At 43.1% G+C, this 21,306-nt stretch overlaps 1 protein-coding gene across 3 annotated transcripts in view; it reads left to right on the top strand.

The window, feature by feature from the left end:
- WDPCP (WD repeat containing planar cell polarity effector) overlaps nucleotides 1-21,306 on the top strand; it is a 196,849-nt gene that overhangs the window by 21,943 nt on the left and 153,600 nt on the right. For all 3 annotated transcript variants that reach the window (XM_019549189.1, XM_019549190.1, XM_019549191.1), the window contains exons 6-8: nucleotides 3,895-4,009; nucleotides 8,699-8,832; nucleotides 13,727-13,918. In XM_019549189.1, coding sequence (XP_019404734.1) covers nucleotides 3,895-4,009; nucleotides 8,699-8,832; nucleotides 13,727-13,918 — 441 coding nt within the window. The remainder of the gene's footprint in view (nucleotides 1-3,894; nucleotides 4,010-8,698; nucleotides 8,833-13,726; nucleotides 13,919-21,306) is intronic.

A 21,306-nucleotide genomic window follows, 5' to 3' on the forward strand; every position in this document is an offset into this window, starting at 1 on the left:
GGGGCCAGGTGGGGCATGTGGGCTTTGCAAGGGGGGTGGTAGACCCTATGGGGGCCATTTGGCTCCTGTTGGGGGCCCATACCCCCTGTGTGGGGGTTGAACCACCTGTTGGCGGGCTGTACCACTTGTGTGGGGGTTGAACCCCCTGTTGGGGGGCCATACCCCTTGTGAGAGGGCCAAACCCCTTGTGTGGGGGCCATCGCCCTGTGGGAGTGCAGCAAAACATGTATTCATGAAACATGTATTTAGAGTTCACTTTATTATTATGATAAAAGACTTGCTTTAACACTGTAAGATATATCACTAAAACTTTGTCCAACTGATCACTGTCTCTGTCTTGCTCTCTGTCTTTATAGTGGTCTTGTGTTTTACTTGTGGAGGAACATGGATTTGGGGGTATTTTACAGAGTGACTTTGGGATTTTTTTTTTATCAGGTATTTTTCAGTTTTCCAATAGGGAACACCAGAATTCCTGCTAGGGAGTCCAGTCGCAGGACCCTGCTTGCTCAGAGCTGGCACCTTAGACCCATCTGGCTGTGGCTGACTTCCTGGACAAGTGAGGCCAGGAGGATATGCTTTGACAGTTCAAAGCAGGCCACCACACCTGGAACATCTTCCAGGTGATAGCTGTCCAGAGGGCCAGGCAGGAGGCACACATGGCAGTAGTGCCACACAAAGGCCAGCCCTGCAACTGCAGTCCACTGGCAGCTGGCCCAGAGGGGCAGATGCCTCTACTGGCTCTGCAGTCTCCATCTGAGTCTGGCAGATGCACAGCCAGGCAGCAGCCCCCACTGCCAGACTGCTGCAGTGGGTAGAGGGTGCAGGGAACTCTCAGGGCTGCTTCAGCACTCCAGGTGGCATAAGGGGTAGTGTCTCCATGTACCACTTGGTTGGGCCCCAGAAGCTCCTGACAGCTAGTAGCCCTGAGCTACTTGCCAGGGCAGCTTTTTATACTGCTGGGGACAGCAGAGGTGCTGATCCCGGGCTCTAGCTCCCCCTGTCTGAAGATCTGGGAGGAGCCAGGCAGGGTTATTGTGCCCCAAGTGGCACAATTTGCTCCACAACAAAGTGCATGTCCGAGCACATGCACCGAAGCAAAAAGCCCAGGCTCAAATTTGCACCGCTTCTATTTGAGCTGCTGCAAGCGCATGTGCTTGCATGTGTGAACACGCCCATTGGGTGCATCTATACATGTGCTTTGCTGCTGAATTGGCTAATTAGATCCATGATAAAGCACTATTGTCTACGCATGTGATGCTATTAGGCTGGAGTAAACTAATTAACTCTACCGTAAGATAGTACTGTCCAAAACAAGTACTGCCCTGTGGCAGAGTTATTTACTCCACCACAATGCACATGTAGACAGTGACCGGGGCGGGCTGGGGCACAAGGGTCCTACAGCATGGGGACTGTCTGCCCCACCCCCACCTAGCAGGTAAGTCTATAGGGAGGCAAGTGGGGGGCAGATTGAGGCAGAGGGAGAAAAATTTTTAGCAGGCTTGCCTCCCCAGCAGGTAAGTCCTACCCAGTCAGGGCCCCCTCAACTTACCACTGCTTCTGCCTCTGTGGCACTGTCCCTCACCACGGAGGCCTCGAACTAGCCTGTCTCCCTTCCCTCCCCCACAGACTGACCTATGGGGCTAGGGTGGACATATACATGCATGTGGGCACTCAGCCCCTCCACTCCAGCCCCAGATAAACTCCAAGAGGCTTCGAGATCTACCGGTGGATTGAGATCCACTGGTTGGTGACCACTATAGTAACCTGATGAAATATTCAGTCAATTAATGTAGTGGTAAAACAAGGAATAAGCAACAAAATTATTACACAAAATATGTGTAATAACTTTGAGGCTGCTTCTTATAACATCTTTAATTGAATGTGTGACTAGTGCCCAGCCTCTGGAGTATACAGATGGGGCTTCCAGCTGGGGTGCCCCATGTGCTTCCATGGCCGAGAGCTCTGGTCAGATCATCTGGCTTCCAACCAAGGGAGCACACCATGCATTCTCACATCGAGAAGCCCAGTCAGATGAGTGCCCCCCCCCACTGGCAAGTAGCATGGTGCATCTCCCAGCTGGGAGCCCTGTCTGTTTATTGGGCTTCCAGTTGTGGGAGCATACCATGCATTCCTGTGGTTGGAAGTCCAGTCAGATGATCAGGGCTTCTAGCCAGGGAAGCCCATGGTGTGCTCCTCCCGCTGGAAGTCCAGTCAGGGGAGTACACCATGCACTTTTGTGGCTGGCGGCTCTGTCAGCTGAGCAGGACTTCCAGCGGGAGGAATATACCATGTGCTTCTCCAGCTAGAAGCCCCATCAGCATACAGGTACACTCCTGTGACTGGGAGCCAAGCTTTGTTACTTGCCAGTACAGGGGAAACCCAGGATTGGGGTCCCCTGCACAGGCAATATGGCACAATGGGATTTGATTGAGGACCCCACAGTTGCACCCCCTGCCACACATGGCATGGCAGGAAGCGCAGTTGTTGGGATCCCACATCACATCCCACTGCTCTTTACTCCAGTATCTGTCAGGGGTCTAAATAGAAATTAAGTAAGCAGGGATGTTTGCTTGCAGTCATAGGGAGTGAACATAATGATCCAGGTGGTCTCGTGTAGTTCAGTGTTCCTTTGATTAACTTAAAAGTATCCCTGTAGCACTCTTTGAAACTGCATTTAGGCTTTATGTTCCATCTTTCTGGGATTGTTTGAGATATCATGCTAGGCATTACTAATACATGACTATATCAGGTGCCTATCCCTGTGTTAGTAGACAGTGGGCACATCCACACATGATGCTACATTGCCATAGCAACGCACTATGGTAATGTATTGTTGATGGGCAGAAACCGTGATACCACAGCTATGTCGCTGTAGCAATACGCTCCCTTGGTACAGTGCGTGGCTACACCGATGTAGCAGCTAAAAATAACCATGTGCCACTGGCACCGTGCAGTACAGGCTGTTACTGTGCCATCATTTAGTACTTCCAAAAGGAAGTACTAAATGACAGCACAGTAACATTGTCACTGTAGGGACACGTGTAGATGTGCCCACTATTACACAAGTTAAAGAGCATATGAATGACAACAGGGATGTGCATTAAACATAACAGTTTTTTTCTACATGTAACTACTGTGAAATGAAAGCACTAGTGTAACTTTTATGAGGAAAGTTATAAATAATAATAATTATAAAATGTATAATTATAAATTTACAATTATAAAATAGTATATATTTTAAAAACCCAGTTTTTGCCAGCACTCAAAAACCCAGTTTTTGCCAGATAAAATACAAGTACAGAAGAAGATGGTGAACTTAAGTACTGTGCAAGCTTCTTTCTGAAAATCAGGTCTCTCTGAAGTGTCTCAGATCAGTCACCCCAAAACTGTGGCATTTAAATCACTAGCCATTTTTCCTTAAATATTGGGCTAAATTCTGAAGGTGTCTATGTCCACAAAAATCTCTTTGCAGCATAGTAGGTTTAGCCTACTTTATTTAGAAAAATTAAAAATAGCAGGGGAAAATGCAATATAATCTGCCTTTAATACCTGAAACTAAGTTGATTCAATTGTCCTTTTACCCTCACAGTGCTTTCAGTCTCAACATCCAATATGTGAATTCATTATGTTCCATGTAAAATATGGGGAATATTGGCCCAGTCTTGAAGTGTTCATTATTTGACATATATATGTAATTTACAGTCACAATACATTTTCCTTTAATTGATAATGCTTTCGGAGTATGTGTGTAACATATTTTGTCATTAGGAGAGATCTTTTTTTTTTTCAGATGAAATTACTACATGACAAAGAAATGTTAATGTGTACTTTGGAACATTCTGGTTTCTTGGTTATTAATTCCTGATGTCTTGTTTTCTGGCTACTTGGATTTAGCTCGTCTTTCATTCAGGTGTACTGGTGTCCCTTAGCATTTCTGGGCCTCAGCTGGAGAAAGTGGTGATTGACAGGACCCTGGTGGGGAAGCTCATCTCCGACACCATCAGTGATGGTAATTACACCTATGTGCAAATCAATTGCCTATATTAACAACAGAGCTGGAGAAATAGTATGTCAACAGGTAAACTAATTATTGCCACTGGGGACTTGCAAACACAACAAGTAATTGCATGTAATGCCGTAGTTACAAGCCTCAGGACCAAGAGCAGTTTAAAAATAATATTAAACATCAAACTTTTCAGTCTTGTCAAATATTGAATGTATTTTCTATTCCAGATAGTCAAAGAAAGCTTAAGTCCACTTTTTGTCCTTAAATATGAGTGAGTGCACAAGAGCTCCTTTTGATGTTTAGGAATCTGTTATGTTCCATACCCCATACACTTCCCAAGCATGGGGCCTTGCTAGACTTTCTCTTCCTGATTTGTTCTCTTCTGTGTATTGCAGTTTAAAATGATATAGCAGTACCTTCTTTTCTTGCAAATTTGTGAGGATAAAACTGTATTAACATTCTCTTTTATGTTAAAAATTCCCACCTCATCTCAGATTTTTTGACAACTTGGAAATATGATGGGTGTGGAGCACACTGTTTTGATTCTTTCTTCCTCTAGTCTTTCATCCTCAGCGCAAAGTCTGTTATTTCATCTCAGCTAGACTGTTAACTTGACTCTGTATTTTCCCCTATTACATCCAGAATGGTTGACTTCAGTGCTTGGGAAAGCATGGTGTAGCAAAACTAAAGATAGTCATGAAACTTTAATTTAGAATCCTGTGGCTTTTACATTTTTTTGTAAATACATTTACTTCTTTTTTTTTTTTTGAATAACTACTACAATCCAATAAAGTATTCTTAAAGTCATAAATCTTAACAAACTTAACAGTTTCAAAAGTGTAGTGTTCAAACTCTGGTTCTGTATTTAAGGATACAGCATAGTGCTTTATTCTTGCTTGCTCGGAACATTCAGAAGTTTCCAGGCTTTAATTTAAAAATGTCTGGGTCTGCAGGTCAAATATTTGCTAAAGTTTATACTAAAAAATGGCTGAACCATTCTTGTACAATAAGAAAAAAGGACAAAAAACCCCTCTGTTTACCCATTATTTGAAAAAAAAACATTTCAGATGTCTTTTTTGGACATCGCTATTGCCCAGGAAACGGGAAGTTGAAAATTAAAATTTTGGCATGAAAATAGCATCCTGAAGAACCAGGATACAGTCCTGGCTAAAGAAAATTGTTTTAATTTGATGTAGTTTTGAGCCTTTAAATTTTGTTTTTGAAATGATAAAGTATGATCCATAAAGAATCCATGGTGCTTCAAATGTAATACATTATTTGGGCACAATGTGTGCAGTAATACATACTTCAGAGGGTTAATAAGGATGAGTTTCATTGCAAAAGTTTCTTGCCAATTTGGAATCCAATTAATGTCAGATTAAAAATGGGGGCAGGACAGTCCTAAAATGGGAACATCAAGTTCCAGTCCTGAGCTGCATGACCCCAGGACAGCATTTGTCCCAGATTCCCAGTATCATGCAGGGATCTGAGTTTTCTGTTCACAATGGAAAAAAAACAGGAAATGGCAGGCTGAAGAGTTCCAGCCTGCCAGGGGCTACAGGGAACAGGACGCAGGGGGTGCCACGTGTATGTCTGTGTGTGCCCATGCATGTGGCCAGGAATACAGCCCCAGGCAGTGGTGGAGAGAAGCTCCCCTGCCTCTCTACAGGTAAATCTATGGGGGGTGGGGGGTAGTGGAGGGCAGACGGAGGCCCCCACGGTAAGGGAGGGTGTGGGCCAGGGGCTGGGCCTGGGTTAGTGCATGAGGCCCAGGGCAGGGCAGGGCAGGGAGTGGGACAGAGACATGGGAAGCTTCTCCAGGGAGTGGGGGATGGGGAGCAGCTCCCTGCCACTGCATGCACTCTCAGGGAGCAGGGCATGGAGGGGCATGTGCCCCCCAAATTTGTACATGGGTTGGGAGGTGGATACAGGCTGCTTGCTGCAGCCTCAGGGTTCTCTGCCCTGCTTGCCTCCTGCCAGGAGCTGTGTGCTGGCTGTGCCACCGTGGTGAGGTGTCCCCTGCCTGCCCAGCAGCAGAGTTATGTTCCCTGCTGCTGCTGCTGCTGGGCAGGCAGGGGATTCTTTGCCATGGTGGTGTAGCCGACACAGGGCTCCTGGCAGGAGAGCAGCAGGAGGGCTGTGTTAAGTCCGTGCCCCAGGAGGTATGTATCATCTTAGGCCTCTCCCCCCCACACCTGTGGTGGGTGCTAACAAAATTAATATATTCTTAGTGCTTGGTGGTTTTTAATATGAGAAGTCTAAATCTAAAAAGGATATAATAGTCCATTTTAACTATTACATCATATATCTAGAATAAAGCTGCTTCAGATGCATAGAATTTTTATGATAGTTTTATTGTATGATTTTAAGTAGTGTGCCAATTTAAAATTATAGATTTTAGCATAATGTATGCAAACGGGGTAGAATTAAGTTTTCCCATGTGGTATTTTAGTGTTTCCTGACTAGTGAATGCTTAGCCACCAATGTTAATATTTTTACTAAACTAAGGTTTTTTTATATGCAGTAGTTACAAGATTGTGGCTTCCCTAGTAAAGTAGAGAGAGATACTTAATCATTGTTGATGGTTTAGTTTAATATATATTGTGATATAGGTAAGGATTGGCTTAATTAAGAATAGATTATTATGGAAAAGTGCATCTTCATAAATCAAAGCTACATGCAGGATTTTTATAATTAGCAACAATGCCTCTTGAAGTTTAAAATTCTTAACTTGAAACTTTGAGGTCTTATGGCAGGTTTGAAATGCCTGTCTAATATTTGAAAACTTGTTAGGGGGCTGTGACAACACAGGTGCATAGCATTTCTCTTCAAAGGGCCTCTGTGGAAAATGCTATGACCATGCCTGACCAATGTTGTTAGGTCCAGTCTTGTGCAGGAAATGGGCCTTTTCCTAGATTTTCTCTACCCCTACCCTAACCCCTACCCTAAGCGTATTCCTGAGTATTGCATGTTATGAATGACTCCAAAATATATGCCTAATTCAGAAAATGAAAATTGTGCTCGTCTTCAGTTTTTTTAATATTCGCTCATGCCTCTCCTGACCTTCCCACCTATTTGAAATCTGTTCCTATAGCCAATTCTGTAATTTTTCATTGCTGCTACAGTAATACCAGATGGCTCTGATTAGATAGGCCTACCTTGTAGCCAAAACCTTTCCTGTTTGCCCTTTCTTTCAGCCCAGTACAGCTTTTTTGAGACAAGAACTTTCTCCACTCTGTGTTCCCATCTTCTCTTGGAGTAACATCTCTTTCCCCCCAGAGTTCATAGGTTTTGAGATTTGGTGTGCCTCTTTCTCTATGGAAAAATATAACTATAGTAATACAAAATATTGGGACTCTAACAAAATATACGCTGAGATATCATGCCCCATAACTCCACATGGGTGCTTAAATCCAAATTTTGTTACAAAACCTAGTATTAACAGGATTGTTTTCATGTCAACTGTTTGGATTTAAACATTCCCTGTCAGTATTATGCACCAAATATTGCAGAACTGTGTTAATACATGACAATCTGAAACTGGCTTTACAATAGAATAAGCCAAAGCAAAACTGGTATTTCAATTTTTCTGCTCAAGCTGAATATAATGCAGGAGTAAACTAGCAACGTAAATTATTAAACAAATTAAAAAATCCTTAGGGCTGTATGATGGTATTAGTCACAAAAGCAAGCAATTTTAAGGGATATTTTTTAACTGGGTAAGATTTTATCTAGCAGTGTCCTTGTAGTATGGATCTCTGCATTTACTACTTCACAACAGACTCGCCATTTTTTATTTCAGATTTGGCTCTCAAGAATAATTTTTAGTCATCTGTTACTATCTCACTAATTCACTAAATACTCAGTAGTCTTTTTAGATGTGTTTTGGTTCAGAGAGCTGTTTTAGGAAAACCTTAGATTACTGGCAGTGTTAAATCACTCATTTTCTCAGTTAACCAATATTTTCCCTTTCCACTGTGCTACTTAGTCTATTTTACATTTGAATATTTCCATATAACTTTTGCAACACTCATGTTATACGTTGTGGTTCCATGGCAATTTTCCAGACTGTAAGAGAGCGCATCTACTGTTGGATATCCATGTGATTATAGATCAAGGGTACAGAGGAAAAATATCACATATAAAGCTTTCAACAGGTTCATATCACCCTAAAGCACAAGTGCTGTAAGGAATAACATTCTTGACTATTGCAGTTCCATCTGGAATGTTACTGCCGCTACATCCTTTTATGTCTATGCTTGACTGGCAATGTCAAATTACCAAATGCAGCTCAAATAATGATTTGCATTTGGCCAGCCCAGACACTAACAATGCTTATATAAAGTCGCATTCCCAAAATATCAGTGGCATTACAGTTACTATGAGCAAAGAACTGAGGAAGGAAGACATGTGAGAATGGAGGATGAGGCATAAAATATATGTCAGATTATTATGATAACTTGGTATAAAATAATTTATTCAGATTACCCCTAAGCTTTATTTCTCGTTTCTAAAAAGGTCCTGGCAAGATGACACATTGATGTCTTTTAGGAGATTACAAAGGCTTCAATGTAATATTTAAGACATGGTCTTGAAAAAATGCATTTTGCAATGTCTCACTGGAGGGTTCAGTAATTTGTTTTGTCACTGGTGGCAGGTATTACGGGGTGACAATTTTTATTTGTTTTTCAGCTGTTCTTACTGACAGTTTCATCATCTTGTCATTTTGGGAGCAAAACAAACTCTGCTTTATTCAGTTTACAAAGAAGACAGGTTCTCCTGATGTAAACAAAAGACTTGAAAAACTCTCATCCTTGGATTTTAAGGTACAGATGTCAATGATGTCTTTAAACACCGTAGTAACTTAATATTATGGATTACTGATTTTTGAAATCAGACTATTCTGCTAAGCTCGTCAAAATATTTTAAATTCTAAAAATGACATTTTATTACGAAGTCAGAAAACATGGAATTGATATATTTAGAAAATGTTTAAAAATGTTGCTGGGGGTTAATTTTAATATATATGGTATAGAGTAATTTAAAATTACCCGTCCAAACCTTAACTCTCTTTCTAGTTACAATATACCTATTTTAGGTATATTCCAGTTCTAGGAAAAATGGCAGAAAGGATGGCTTTGTGATTATAGCTTTGGACAAGGGCTCAGTGTTCAAATCCTTGCACTGCATTAGTCTGTATGCATTACCTTGGATATGTGGCTTAATCTTGCTCAGTTCCCTATCAGATTATCACACTGTGGGCACATCTACATGTGCATTAATGCTTCTTTTCTAATATGCATTAAATTTCATACCTCTGGGCACTTTTACATGTGCTCCAGGGGTGGAGGGCAGGCAGCGCTTTAATTAGAGCAGCTATGAGAGCTACTTCAATTAAAGCACTGCTGCATCTCATGTATCAGAGTCCCCATGCTTAAAAATAGTGGTGGGTGTGCTTGAACTAAAGCTCATTCGACACTGATACTTGAGACGCAGGACGTTGCTGGAGTACGGCAATTGCCATGGTCCAAAAGACTCAATCAAGTCTGCTCTGTTGCACTGGAATTCCAGCATGTCGGAGCAGCCTCCGCACATATGTATAGGCACCCTCCAATGTGAGGTACTAAATTAAACTGCATTAGGCTTTGCTAACGCACAGTAGCACATTTGCTCAGCTTTTAAGTGACACTTAATGTGCAGTAGACTATTTTAATGTGCATTAGCATAATGTCATGGATTTTATATGATGCTTTAATACACACTAAAATAGTGTGCATTAAAGTGCATGTGTAGATGCGCCCTGTGGTACTGCCTTGTTCCTGCTTGGGATAGGTCTCTGCCACAGTCACATCTGTGACTGCAGAGTGGTATACATATCTGTGCTAGGTTTAAATAAGCCAACTCAAGTAGTAATAGTGATCTAGCTCCAACAACATAGAGCTTAGTACAGGCTAATTTACCCTGCTTCTCAGGCAGGTTTCAGTACAAGACACTGAACTGGTAAGCTTTCTGGTTGTGGTGAAATGGGACTTCAGCTTCAGAGTGGGGACCTAGGTGCTACTGCAATGTAAAGAATATTAATGCTCTAGTTTCTGCAGGGCATCAGCTTCAGACAGGAAAATTAGGTAAGGAAGGGGTTGTTTTCCAATTCACTGCAAGGATAAAGAAGAAGCTGTTCTTCCAAAAGCTACAAAGATGTAGTAAGCAAGAGGAAGGGTGTTGTGCTTATTACAACCAGGATAAATGTTAAGGAAAACCACCTTGTGTTAGCTAGTATTTTTCCCCATCACAACCCTCAAGTAATTTCCTTTCTCTTGTTAAGGGAGTTTCCATCTGTAAGGCAGGCTTTTTAAAGACGTGTTTAATTTAAGTTTTGCCATGTTACATTTTAACTTGGTAGAAATGCTTTCTGCTAGGATGAGTATCTAATACATTTTCCAGGCTGTTTCAGTTCAAGGCCTCTTTTCAGCAGTGACTTGTGTTTGCGAGATTGATCCAACCTCTGTAACGTGGATTTGAGACAGTTCACTGTTCACCAGGAACTGAGCTGATACGTAGTTTACTTTAAAATGATGCGCACTTGTGCCTTGCCTATAGTATTTGTTAAGGTTACGCTTTAAAAGCCAGGTTGGCGATTTTTTTTCATACTCCTAAACTTTAACGAAAAAAACTAGTGAGCTAATGCTTGCCTTGAGCGTTCTCTTTTACTGGCCATGTTTCATGTGCTTGCTTTATACTCTTGTAACTCAGTTTTATTCTGGGTACTGCTAAGCACATTTCTGGGCCTAACTGTGCTGGCATTTTTCTTGGGAAAGAAGGAAAAGCTAATCCATAGAAACATCTCACTGTGCTAGGAAACCATAAATAGCTCCTAGATTCTTTAATAGGGTTGTTATGTTTCGTTGTTTGCTGACAAAGCTGAGCTTCTAGAAGACTTCCACATATGATATTAACATTGCTTTCTCTAGAAATCAGTAGGAATCACTATGGATTATATTTTTGCCAGCCAAAAAAAAGGCATTAGCATTTTTTAATTGAAAGTTCTTTTGTGTCAGGCTTGCTTATTTGGCAGCTAAATATAATTTTTATTATCTTCAAAATTGCACCAGTGTGTGGCAACAGAAAATATTATTCACTATTATACTATTCTGTCAACTCTTTGCAGTGAAATACATTGAATCCTGTTTCTCCCTGATCAAACTAACATTGCATTTTTAGATCACTAGCAGTCAGCAGTAGAGTTCCAATCAACAATAAGGGATCAGAGATAGTCCTCAATGGGAAGCCTGGAGAGCTGTAACAAGGTTGTCTTGTTTTCTAAACCACTTCCTAAATATTAACTTTATTAATAGGGGTAGAATATTTCTTTCAAAGTTAAGCATAGCATACAGAGCAGAGGACAGAAACAGAACAGGGACTGGCTTGGTATTAATGCAAGACTTGGGACCCAGATCTCAGTTCAGTCTGTCTCTGCCACAGACTTTCTTTGTAACCTTGAGCAGATCACTTAATATTTCTGTCTCTCAATTCCCTATTTGTTAAATGAGGATAATATCTTCTGTCTTTCTGATGTACTTAAGTTGTAAGCTCTTCAGTACAGGAATTGTCTTTGACTATGCATGTTCAGGAAATGGCAAAATTGTAACCTATATTGGTCAGGGCCTGTAAGAAAAACTGAAATACAAATAATGAGAACAAGTCAGATTTGGGGTTTTTTCAACTTTGTGGATAAATTTTATTTTTTGTTTTCATGTTTGAAGGCAGAGAGTAACTTGTGTTTGCTTCAGTGTATTCCTGGCTATAGGGATATACACTAGCTTTGGGATTTAGAATATACTCTAATTTTTGATGACATATTAAAATACAGATGATTGGAATTATATAGTAGTTCCATCTGCATAACAGATATACCCAAGTAAATCAATCAGGATGGGCATCTTTTACCTTTTTAAGAGAGATACTACTTTGAATTTTATAGCAAGATAGAGACACTGCATAAAAACTGAGCTGTTATGTGAATTAGCAGAGCTGTATAGTCTTGGAGTGCAACAAAGTATAACAGCAACTCAAGCCACTCTCCTTTTCTCAGTGGGATTAGTTAGTGTCTAAGGTGCTTTCTTAAGTGTAATTGATCAGAAATAATAAGTTTCTTTTTAAATGTTCATAAATAATATTACATAGTAAATTAGTACATGATTGCAGTATAATGCTAATTAATGCGTTTTGTATGGTACTCATTAAGCAATTGTAAATATGCTGCATACATTTTAAATTTATAAAAAAATAAGTGATCATGTCAGAGTTTCTTTTTTAAACTGCATATATACCACATTTTTATATTTTAAATTGACAGAATTTTAACAAATGAAACTGCAGGATAAATATACTGATAATACTGACCTTTTACAAGTTTTCCTGTCTTTGGCTTTTTAATCCATTTCAATTTACTGAACAGTGAAGAGACAGTACAAAGAGTTAAATGTTTACCATGAGAGAACAACATTGGTAATTACTTTGATTTCAGTTCCTTTTGATGTGTATTCAGGGGATGAAGAGGTCAATAATATTATGACCATGCAAATAGAAAAGGGTTCTTTTTGACCATATAAAAAAACAGCAAAGGATTATTAAAGCATTAACCTTGATTTTAATGGCCTTGGTTGAGTGGTGAGATCACAATTTGGATGAGCCTGATTATTTACTAAATACAATACATAAATGCAACGGGTTCTTAACACCCATTGCACTCTGGCATTATCGCATTACTGCCATCCTTTGTTGCCTTGCAGACAGGAATATGAAAGCAATCTGTCATGTAGTGAGACTGGCTCCAGAAGCATTTCTCTGATAAGAAGACCCCCTGCCCTTTGCTAGTGTCTGGTCCAGTAGGCTTAGCCATGCGCTTAATCCCCAGAAAGTGGTTCGATTATTGCTGACCAGCAATGGCAAGATAGTTTTTTTTTTCCCCTAGCTATCAACCTTCCATTAATTCCTTAAGCAGAAATGCGGTGCAATCTATATTTCCTTGGCATGTGTCACCCAGATGGTGCACTGCTCATGTTTTCAAATAACCATGCTCCAAAATAACATAGTTTGAATAATAAATTCCACAAATCCTTTCTGAGAAATAGAGGCACAATTCTCAAGAGCTGCATAAACTTTACGCATGATGCTGTAGCTCATCCACATTATGCAGAAAAGTATATATTCTGTTACAAAACGGATATTTTTGGCTGCATTCATTGATTGGGGGTTGAAATTCATTCTTTCTTAAATATTGTGAACTATCTTTAATATTTGATGATGTATCTTAAACAGTAGGCTTAACTCCTTGGTCAGAATCACAGAACTTGTCATTTTATATGGCTGGGCTTAAATCCTTATGTGTAGGTCGATGCTGTCAAGCAACCATGACTGTACATTTTGGTATTGATTGGAGTCATTGCTGTAAATTCCTTTTAAACTTACATTCCTTTCCTTTCCAATCCCCTCCCCATAAATAAAACTGAATGTGAATATGTCTGTTTCTATAAAGAGAGATATTTCTTATATTTAGATATATATTTAAATGCAGCCTATATATACCTATATGAACATAGAGGAACACAGTCATCTGTGAATATATAAATCTCAGCAGACATGTATAGTAATTACACCTAAATCCTTCAAATGTATTGTTTTATAACTTTTAAGTATTTTCTGAATTCTTTTTTCTGCTAGATTTCTTATGTTGACATACCTGGACCAGAAAATAGGAGGATGAAACGTCACCTGGCAATAAATTGTATGCAAGATATGATCATTTCCTGGTGGTCGGCTACTAATGATGGAGCATGGCCTTGGTCTCCTATGTCCAGTGAAAGGAACAGAGCCAACTTATTGCTTTTAAGCTGTGCACGTGGCAGAATGGAGGTAGAGTTCTGAATGGTATCTGCTCATCTCTTGCTTGATTTTCAGATTTGCTAATAAACAAAAATATTCAATTCAAATTCACACTTGGGGCTAAAAATAATGGCTAATTTTAAGATAACAGACAAGCGTATAAGTCACTGAAAAAGCAGTTCCTATCCAGATCTACATTCCACTCTTGTTGTGCATATAAACACTGAAGCACTTTTGTTCAGAGACATATTTTTTGCCCTGGGAGGTACCTGTACACCATGCATACATCCTAACTTTCCTTCCACTCTGTGTCACTGGTATAAAGGATATTGTATGCACTTTTCACTATTCAGTTCTTATCAACCATCTTGGCTAAAAATTGAGCTTCTGCATTTTGTTCCAGACTGGCTGTAGGCCAAGTACACATTCCACCAATTTACCTATTCTACTCTTTTTCTTCTTCTGTATCTCTGAACCATTTTAGTTTATTTTTATTATTTTTCTCCATTTTGGTCCAGGCTCTGTCTATTGGAATAGGACTGAGGGCTCTCCTGGCATGTGCAATATATCTTCTCTAGCTAAATGAGACTCCTTTTTCTCCTTGCTTTGACCATGCCTTGCTATCATCTGTTAGCGTAGCTTCCCCTGGTCACTTGATTTCAATAAAGTCTTTCTGGTACCAGGGTTATGCTTGACATGCAAGATCCTTTCTCTCATCTCATTTATGAGAGTCTCAGATCCGTAGGAAACATGCTAGGTGCAAATCATTCCATTTCTGGGCTCAGAAGGACTGTGCTTGGAAGCAAACCAAGCATCACACCCCATTCTGGAAAATCCATCCTGTTGATGTCTAAAAAGCAAACGAACAAATTCCAAGGCACTCTTTGGCTTTCTGACTCTAGTGGCTAGCTATCAGAGAATTGATGATCTGGCATAAAGGATTTTAGCACTAGTGTCAGAAGGTCTATCAAAGCACATGCCTCAGCAGCTTCCTGATCATCCCATTTCATCCACCATTCCAGCAGCTCTACAATGCCACCTCATTTCATTGCACCAAGTAACCTACTCTCTAGCTTGAGCCAGAGTCCACTGGCTCACGCCATGGGTCAACGTGCCAGCTGGGTGAACATGCCAGTTTTTCTTGGCCCTCTTGTACTTGGTGCCATGAAATATTTCTCTGCACAAGACTTCCATTCTAGTCATCAGAGCAACTCTGTTCTAGAACTAGACTTCCATTCTAGTCACCAGAACCAGTAGTTGAAGTTTCCTTTTCTGACTTTTTTTTTTTTTTTTTTTTTACTTAAAGGATGATTGCAGCCCCAGGTCAACCTACCCTTGTGCTCCCCATGACCATGGAATCCTTTCTGGAGTAGACATTGGATCTCTGGACCTGCCCTTCATGTTTCTTAGTTTCTGGTCCAATGTCAACAAGACACTGTGTGGTTCTTCTGGCCATTGGCCCTAGATTCAAGAGACAATTCCAGACACAGATCCTGCCACCTGGGAATCATACATCTCAACATTGCAAGCTTTCCTTATCCAGACCCCAGGGCTTGTTTCCAGAATGGAGGGACTCTCCAGATCCAGCTTCCAGTGGGGATTCTCCTTATTACTTTAAGAGCTGTTCTAGAACCAAGGGAAATTATCTAGATCCACTTACCTGGCATCTCAGCCTGGATGTTGGATGGCGGTCAGTGATAGCATAAGCCTGCGCATCTCCTGTTAGAGGTATTCTCATCCATAGCAGGAAGACTCTACTGAATTATGTTACCTGACTTAAACCAGGTTTTGACTGGTGTCACATGATATTGTTGTCTCTTCTCTGCCCAAGACCTCCATTCTAGCCATTTTAAAATACCTTCTAGAGCTGAGTTGTCATGACCTCACCTCTGTCACAGGGTACCTGCCAGCTTTCACAGCTCACCACCCTCCTGTGGAGGATCTTTCTGTCTTTTCCTAAATACCTGCATTTAAGTTCCTAAAGGCTTAACTGAGCTACTCCTAGTAGATTGTATATCTGGCCCTTGCTGCCCTGATGAGTCCACTATTTGAAAAAAGGCCACCTGGTCACTGCAGCATCCTTCTTGGTGGCGTTTATTGGCATAGAGCATGAGGAGTAGCAGTATGGGTAATGCTAGAGTCTCTAGGCTCCAGTGCTTGAGGTGCATTTACATTTAAAATGGAATATGGATTTGGACAGTGCTTCTTGCAGCACTTGTTACTGGTCAGTAATTCACTTCTCTTTGCACTTTATGTAAAAAGAGCCATATGATTGGTCAGAGCTCCAGTATGAAACTGAAGAAAGTCTCTGGGTTAGGGTCAGAGGAGAGAGCAACAAGGGTGATGTCATGGAGGATGAAGTGAATAAAGCTTTCCTCAAACAGGTAGCGGAAGTTTCCCAATCACAAGCCCTGTTCTCATGGGGGATATTAGTCACCCTGACATCTGCTAGGAGAGCAATACAGCAGTGTGCAGGCAATCCAGGAAGGTTTTGGAGAGTGTTGAGAACAACTTCCTGGTGCAAATGTTGGAGCAGTCAACTAGGGACCATGCTCGTCTTGACCTGATGCTCACAAACAGCATACTCCTGCCAATGTAGCCTAGGATACCATTAGCCTTCTTGGCAATAAGGGTAATGGTATCCTAGGCTGTTGGCTCAAATTCAGTTATTGTCCACTGTAACCCCCAGGTCCTTTTCTGCAGAGCTCAGTATTGCCACCATATGAAAAATCATAAGATGAACTCTTAAAAATCAGGAGATTTGGTGCATAAATCATGAGATGTTATTTTTTAAGTGTGTGTGTTAGGGGGGTGGGGCGTTATTTGTGAAGGTGTAGGGGGCTGTAGGTGTGTGGGGAGGTGGGGTTTGGAGCCCAGGGAGGTGGGGTTCCTGCACACCCTGGCAGGATGCAGGGTAGTGTGGGTCAGGAGTGAGGGGCAGCAGTGTGGCAGGAAGCCACCTTTGTTTCTCCCCAAAATCTCTGTGCTGTGACAATTTGATTAGGATGGACCCAGCAAAGGAGACACACCCTATATCTTTAGGTAACCTGAGCTGGCTACATTCCTGAGGGAGGTGGGAAACCTGCTCCCTCTGCCTACATGACTGGTATCAGCTACCTGGGTGAGGGGCTTCTACCTGGTGGGCTAGAGTCTGCCCAGCAACTAGTGATGTATTTCAAATTGGTTGGCCGACAGCCAACAGGTGCTGGCCTCCATTGGACCAGTGAATGAGTTCACAGGGGCTATATAAGTTAAGACTGCCCAGGAGAAGGGGGCAGCAGCCATGCAGGAGACTCAGTCTTAGAGAGCCATTGGTTACCTAAAGAGATAGGGTAAAGGTGTGTCTCCTTTGCTGGGCCCATCCTAATCAAGTTGTCACAGCACAGATTTTAGGGAGAAACAAAGGTGGCTTCCTGACACAAGCAGCAAGATTAGGGGGTTGTGGCTTGGGAGTGAGGCACATATACACAGACATAGACACACAGACACACAGATGGGTCAGGTCACAGGTTGTGTGACAGAGCTGCAGGTGCTCGTCCAGAGGCGCAGGGGCCAGAGGTGGCTCTGTGCACATCCCCAGGGGAGGCATGAGGGGCATGTGCTCCCTGGATTTGTGCATGGGGCAGAGGTGGGCTAGGGCTCGGCACCCTGCTGCCTTTGCCCTCGGAGCCGTGCAACATCATGTGTGCCTCCTGCTGCCCGCTGAGCAGACAGGGGATGCACAGTGCAGCCATCATGTGGCTCCCAGGGCAAAAGCAGCAGGGCGCAGAGCCTGAGCCCAGAGTGGGCAGCCTGCTTCTGTCCCATGAACAAATCCAGAGGGCACATGCCTCCAATGCCTCCCCAAGGGTGTGCACAGTGGCAGGGAGCCTTCTCCACACCTCTGGATGAGCTGCCCGCAGCTCTGTTGCATGACCTGTTCCAGCCCTGGGGCCCCATTTACCCCAGCCTCACTACTTCCCTCACCATGGGGGCCTCAATATGCCCCCTCCTTGTCCCTTACCTCTACCCCTGCCCCTTTCCCTCCACAGACTTACCCCAGGGAGCTGGGCACTCTCTACACATGCCAGAATAAAAAATCCTGAGATTTGAGGCTTCTATCCCAACATCATTAGTCAGAGTTGATCTGACTTGGAAATCGCAAGTCTCACAATTTGTTGCAAGAGTTGGCATTACTGAGAGCTGCTGGCCAGCCAGTCAGCCTCCAGCCTGTATCAGTGCATGAGATTCTTCCATTCTGAGTGCAGGGCTTTGTACTTGTCCTCGCTGAGCCTCATGAGACTACTTTTGGTCCAGTTCTCCAATCTGTCTAGGTCACTCTGCGTCCTAGCCCCACCCTCCAGCATATATACTACTTCCTCCAGCTTAGTGTCATCTGCAGACTTGCTGAGGGTGCACTCTATGCCCTTTCAGTAACTGATGAAGATATTGAACAAAACTGGCCCCAGGACTGGCCCCTGGGGCACTCCGCTTGATACCAGATGCCAATTAGACATTGAGCCATTGGTTACTACTCCCTGAGCCTGATGTTCCAGCCAGTTTTCTATCCATCTTACAGTCCATTCATTTAGCCCATACTTCCTTAGCTTGCCTGTGAGATGTTTCATAGATTCTAGGGTTGGAAGGGGCCTCAGTGGGCCATTTAGTCTGACCCCCTGCCCCTGGCAAGCAAGAAAAGGGTCACCAAACCTGGGTCATGTGATTCCAGCCAGGTGCCTGTCCAGTCTCCTCTTGAAGACCCCTAAGGATGGGGCAAGCTCCACCTCCCTTAGGAAGCCCATTCCAGATCCTGGCAACCCTGACCATGAAGAACTCACCAGTAGCTTATGGCCATTGTTCCTTGTTGTTCCAAAGGGTCCCCTGGTAAATAGATCATCGCCTACTTCATGTTGCTCTCCCTTTATGAATTTGTACACCGCCACAAGGTCCCCTCTCAACCTTCTCTTGGAGAGGCTGAAAAGGTTAAGGTCCCTTAGCCTTTCCTTGTAAGGCCTTCCCTGCAGGCCACCAATCAGATGAATGGCTTTTCTTTGGACCTGTCCAGGTTGTCCGCATTCCACTTGAACTGCAGTGTCCAGAACTGGACACGGTACTCCAGCTGCAGCCTGACCATTGCCATGTAGAGAGGGAGAATCACCTCCCTGGACCTGTTTGTGAAGCATCTACAGATGCATGACAAAGTGCAATCTGCTCTGCCAACTACTTCATCACATTGACGACTCATGTTCATCTGGAGTCGACAGTGACTCCAAGATCTCTTTCTGCCTCAGTGGTGCTGAGAAGGTCATCCCCCAGCCTATAGGTATGATAGCAGTTTTTTCTGCCTAGATGCAGCACCTTGCACTTGTCCTTATTGAATTGTGTCCTGTTGCTCTCTGCCCACTTCCCCAACCTCTCGAGGGCAGCCTGGATCTGGTTTCTCCACTCCAAGGTGTTAGCTTCACCCCATATTTTTGTGTCATCTGCAAATTTGGACAGGGTGCTTCCCACCCCCTTGTCCAGATCACTGATGAAGATGTTGAACAGCACTGGCCCCAGAACTGAGCCCTGAGGGACTCCACTGCATGCATTTATCCAGGTTGACACTGACCCATCCACCACCACCCTCTGAGTACCACCCCGAGCCAGTTTGCTACCTATTCTACCATATAATCATCCAAGGCAAATCTCCTCAGTTTATTAATAAGGATGGTATGGGATACCATGTCAAAGGCCTTCTTGAAGTCCAGATGGATAACATCCACCTCAACTCCTGCATCTAAACATTTGGTGGCCTTGTCAGAAAAAGAAACTACGTTAGTCAGGCAGGACCTGCCTGCTATAAACCCATGTTGGTTACCCCTCCACATCACATTAGCCAGCGGGCTCCCACAGATGTGTTCCTTGATAATTTTTTCTAGAATTTTCCCTGGGATAGAGGTAAGGCTCACTGGTCTATAACTCCCAGGATCCTCCTTCCTTCCCTTCTTAAAGATTGGGATGACATTGGCCCTCTTCCAGTCCTCCGGGACCTGACCAGAGCACCGTGAGTGCTCATATATCCTTGCTAGTAGTTCCATTGTGGGAGACCATATCAAAAGCATTGCTAAAATCAAGGTACACCACATCCACCAGTCTCCCCACATCCACAGAGCCAGCTATCTCATCATAGAAGGCAATCAGGTTGGTCAGGCATGACTTGCCCTTGGTGAATCCATGCTGACTGTTCCTAATCACTTCTTCTCCTAGTGCTTAGAAATAGATTTCTTGAGGATCTGCTCCATGATTTTTCTGGGGGCTGAGGTGAGGCTGACTGGTCTGTAGTTCCCTGGATCCTCCTTTTTCCCTTTCTTATATATTGGCACTCTCTTTGCAATTTTCCAATCACTGGGACCTCTCCTGATAGGCATGAGTTTTCAAAGATGATGGCCAGGAGCTCTGTAATCACATCAGCCAACTCCCTCAGCACCCTCAGGTGCGTCCCATCTAGCTCCATGGACTTACATATGTCCAGCTTTTCTAAATAGTCCCTAACATGTTCTTTTACCATTGTTGGCTGCTCATTTCCTCCCAAAGCTGTGCTGCCAGGTGCAGTAGTCTGGGAGCTGACCTTGCCTGTGAAGACTGAGGTGAAAAAGGCACTGAGCACTTCAGCCTTTTCTGCATCCTCTGGCACTAGGTTGCCTCCCCCATTTAGTAATGGACCCATACTTCCCCTGATATTCCTCTTGTTATTGAGACAGTTGTAGAAACCCTTCTTGTTACCCTTCATGTCCCTTTTTAGCTGCAACTCCAATCATGCTTTGACCTTCCCTGCATGCCCAAGCAATACTTTTATACTCCTCCCTAGTTGTTTGTCCAAGTTTCCACTTCTTATAAGCTTGCTTTTTGTGATTTAGTTTACTGAAGAGCTTCCTGCTAAGCCAAGCTGGCCTTCTGCCATACTCACTAGTCTTCCTGCACATTGGGACGGTTTGTTCCTGCATTCTCAGTAAGGCTTCTTTAAAGTACAGCTAGGTCTCCAGGGCTCCTCCCCCCCTCAGCTTGGCTTCCCTAGGGATCCTTCCCATGAGTGCATGGAGCAAGTCAAAGTCTGCTTTTCTGAAGTCCAGAGTCCTTATTCTGCTGCTCTCCATCCTTCCTTTCCTCAGGCACCTGAACACAATTATCTTGTGGTCGCTGCTGCCCAAATTGCCATCTACTAATACATTCCCCGCCAAGTACTTCCAGTTCACTTACAGATCCTCCGGGGAAGCATGCTGGGGGTGCCCCCCACGCCCTCCTGGCGCAGTGATCCACCTTGGGGAGACCCAGGAGGCACCAGTGACCGAGCAGGGGAGGTGTAGGGGGGTCCTCCTGGCACACTCCCCAGCAGACCTGGAGGTGGACTGGAAGTGATTCTGGTCCACTTCTGGGTCTGCTGCTGAGTGCACTGAGGA

This window comes from Crocodylus porosus, unplaced genomic scaffold (assembly GCF_001723895.1).
Source record: "Crocodylus porosus isolate Cpor-Errol unplaced genomic scaffold, CroPor_comp1, whole genome shotgun sequence".
Lineage (NCBI taxonomy): Eukaryota > Metazoa > Chordata > Crocodylia > Crocodylidae > Crocodylus > Crocodylus porosus.